At 40.6% G+C, this 1952-nt stretch overlaps 1 protein-coding gene across 3 annotated transcripts in view; it reads left to right on the top strand.

The window, feature by feature from the left end:
• Nucleotides 1–238: 238 nt before the first annotated feature.
• The window catches only part of naprt (nicotinate phosphoribosyltransferase), an 18000-nt gene continuing 16286 nt past the window's right edge, over nt 239–1952 (top strand). For 2 of the 3 annotated variants that reach the window (XM_061882921.1, XM_061882922.1), the window contains exon 1: nt 239–588. In XM_061882921.1, the coding sequence (XP_061738905.1) occupies nt 312–588 (277 nt within the window). In that variant the 5' untranslated portion in view covers nt 239–311. The remainder of the gene's footprint in view (nt 589–1952) is intronic. The other variant, XM_061882920.1, reaches the window with a different exon arrangement.

Raw genomic sequence — 1952 nt, 5'->3', positions numbered from 1 at the left:
CTTCAAGTCCCAGAATCCCCAGCTTCAGGTGGCGTACCAAGTGTTCCTGGAACTTCAAATCCCAGAATCCTCGGCTTCAGGTGGCGTACCAAGTGTTCCATGAACTTCAAGTCCCAGAATCCTCGGCTTTAGGTGGCGTACAAAGTGTACCGGAAACTTCAAGTCCCATAATCCTCGGCTTCAGGTGGCGTACCAAGTGTACCGTAAACTTCAAGTCCCAGAATCCCCGGCTTCAGGTGGCGTACCAAGTGTTCTAGGATACTTCAAGTCCCAGAATCCCCGGCTTCGTCGGCCGTGCTGGAGTCTCAGCAATGGCAGCTCCAGGCAGAGACACATGTGCGGCCGGCGAGGCATCAAGGCCGCGGGGTGTGAACATGCAGAGTTCCATACTGGAGCGGGTGCCGTCGCTGCTGACGGACCTGTACCACTTCACCATGGCCTACGCGTACTGGCGGGCCGGGCGCCACCAGGACTGTGCGGCCTTCGAGTTGTTCTTCAGGGAAAATGCTTTCTGTGGCGGCTTCACGCTCTTCGCGGGACTCCACGACTGTCTCAACTACCTCAACTATTTCCACTTCTCAGACCAAGGTGAGCAGCCACTCTTATTTCTTCAAATCATGGTCTCACATTCCTCTTGGAACTTTCTGGAATGTTGACCTCATTGTGTGTTGTTGTTGTTGGTGTTGTTGTTGTTGTTGTTGTTGTTGCGCAACAGGCGTGACAGCCTCACTGGGGACTCTTTCATGTCTTTCAACTTCATACAAGGGATTTATCTCATGTCATGTTTATGTCATGTTTATGTGCTGTCATGTAATGTTTATGTGCTGTCATTTAATGTTTATGTGCTGTCATGTAATGTTTATGTGCTGTCATGTAATGTTTATGTGCTGTCATGTAATGTTCATGTAATGTTTATGTGCTGTCATGTAATGTTTATGTGCTGTCATGTAATATTTATGTGCTGTCATTTAATGTTTATGTGCTGTCATGTAATGTTTATGTGCTGTCATGTAATGTTTATGTGCTGTCATGTAATGTTTATGTGCTGTCATGTAATGTTTATGTGCTGTCATGTAATGTTTATGTGCTGTCATGTAATGTTTATGTGCTGTCATGTAATGTTTATGTGCTGTCATGTAATGTTTATGTGCTGTCATGTAATGTTTATGTGCTGTCATGTAATGTTTATGTGCTGTCATATAATGTTCATGTAATGTTTATGTGCTGTCATGTAATGTTTATGTGCTGTCATGTAATGTTCATGTGCTGTCATGTAATGTTTGTGCTGTCATGTCATGTTTATGTGCTGTCATGTAATGTTTATGTGCTGTCATGTAATGTTTATGTGCTGTCATATAATGTTCATGTAATGTTTATGTGCTGTCATGTAATGTTTATGTGCTGTCATGTAATGTTCATGTAATGTTTATGTGCTGTCATGTAATGTTTATGTGCTGTCATGTAATATTTATGTGCTGTCATTTAATGTTTATGTGCTGTCATGTAATGTTTATGTGCTGTCATGTAATGTTTATGTGCTGTCATGTAATGTTCATGTAATGTTTATGTGCTGTCATGTAATGTTTATGTGCTGTCATGTAATGTTTATGTGCTGTCATGTAATGTTTATGTGCTGTCATGTAATGTTTATGTGCTGTCATGTAATGTTCATGTAATGTTTATGTGCTGTCATGTAATGTTTATGTGCTGTCATGTAATGTTTATGTGCTGTCATGTAATGTTCATGTAATGTTTATGTGCTGTCATGTAATGTTTATGTGCTGTCATGTAATGTTCATGTAATGTTTATGTGCTGTCATGTAATGTTTATGTGCTGTCATGTAATATTTATGTGCTGTCATTTAATGTTTATGTGCTGTCATGTAATGTTTATGTGCTGTCATGTAATGTTTATGTGCTGTCATGTAATGTTCATGTAATGTTTATGTGCT

The sequence above is a fragment of the Nerophis ophidion genome, linkage group LG22 (assembly GCF_033978795.1).
Source record: "Nerophis ophidion isolate RoL-2023_Sa linkage group LG22, RoL_Noph_v1.0, whole genome shotgun sequence".
Classification (NCBI taxonomy): Eukaryota; Metazoa; Chordata; class Actinopteri; order Syngnathiformes; family Syngnathidae; genus Nerophis; species Nerophis ophidion.
Note: the sequence above shows the minus strand (reverse complement) of the source record. Positions and strands in the feature narration are given on the sequence as shown.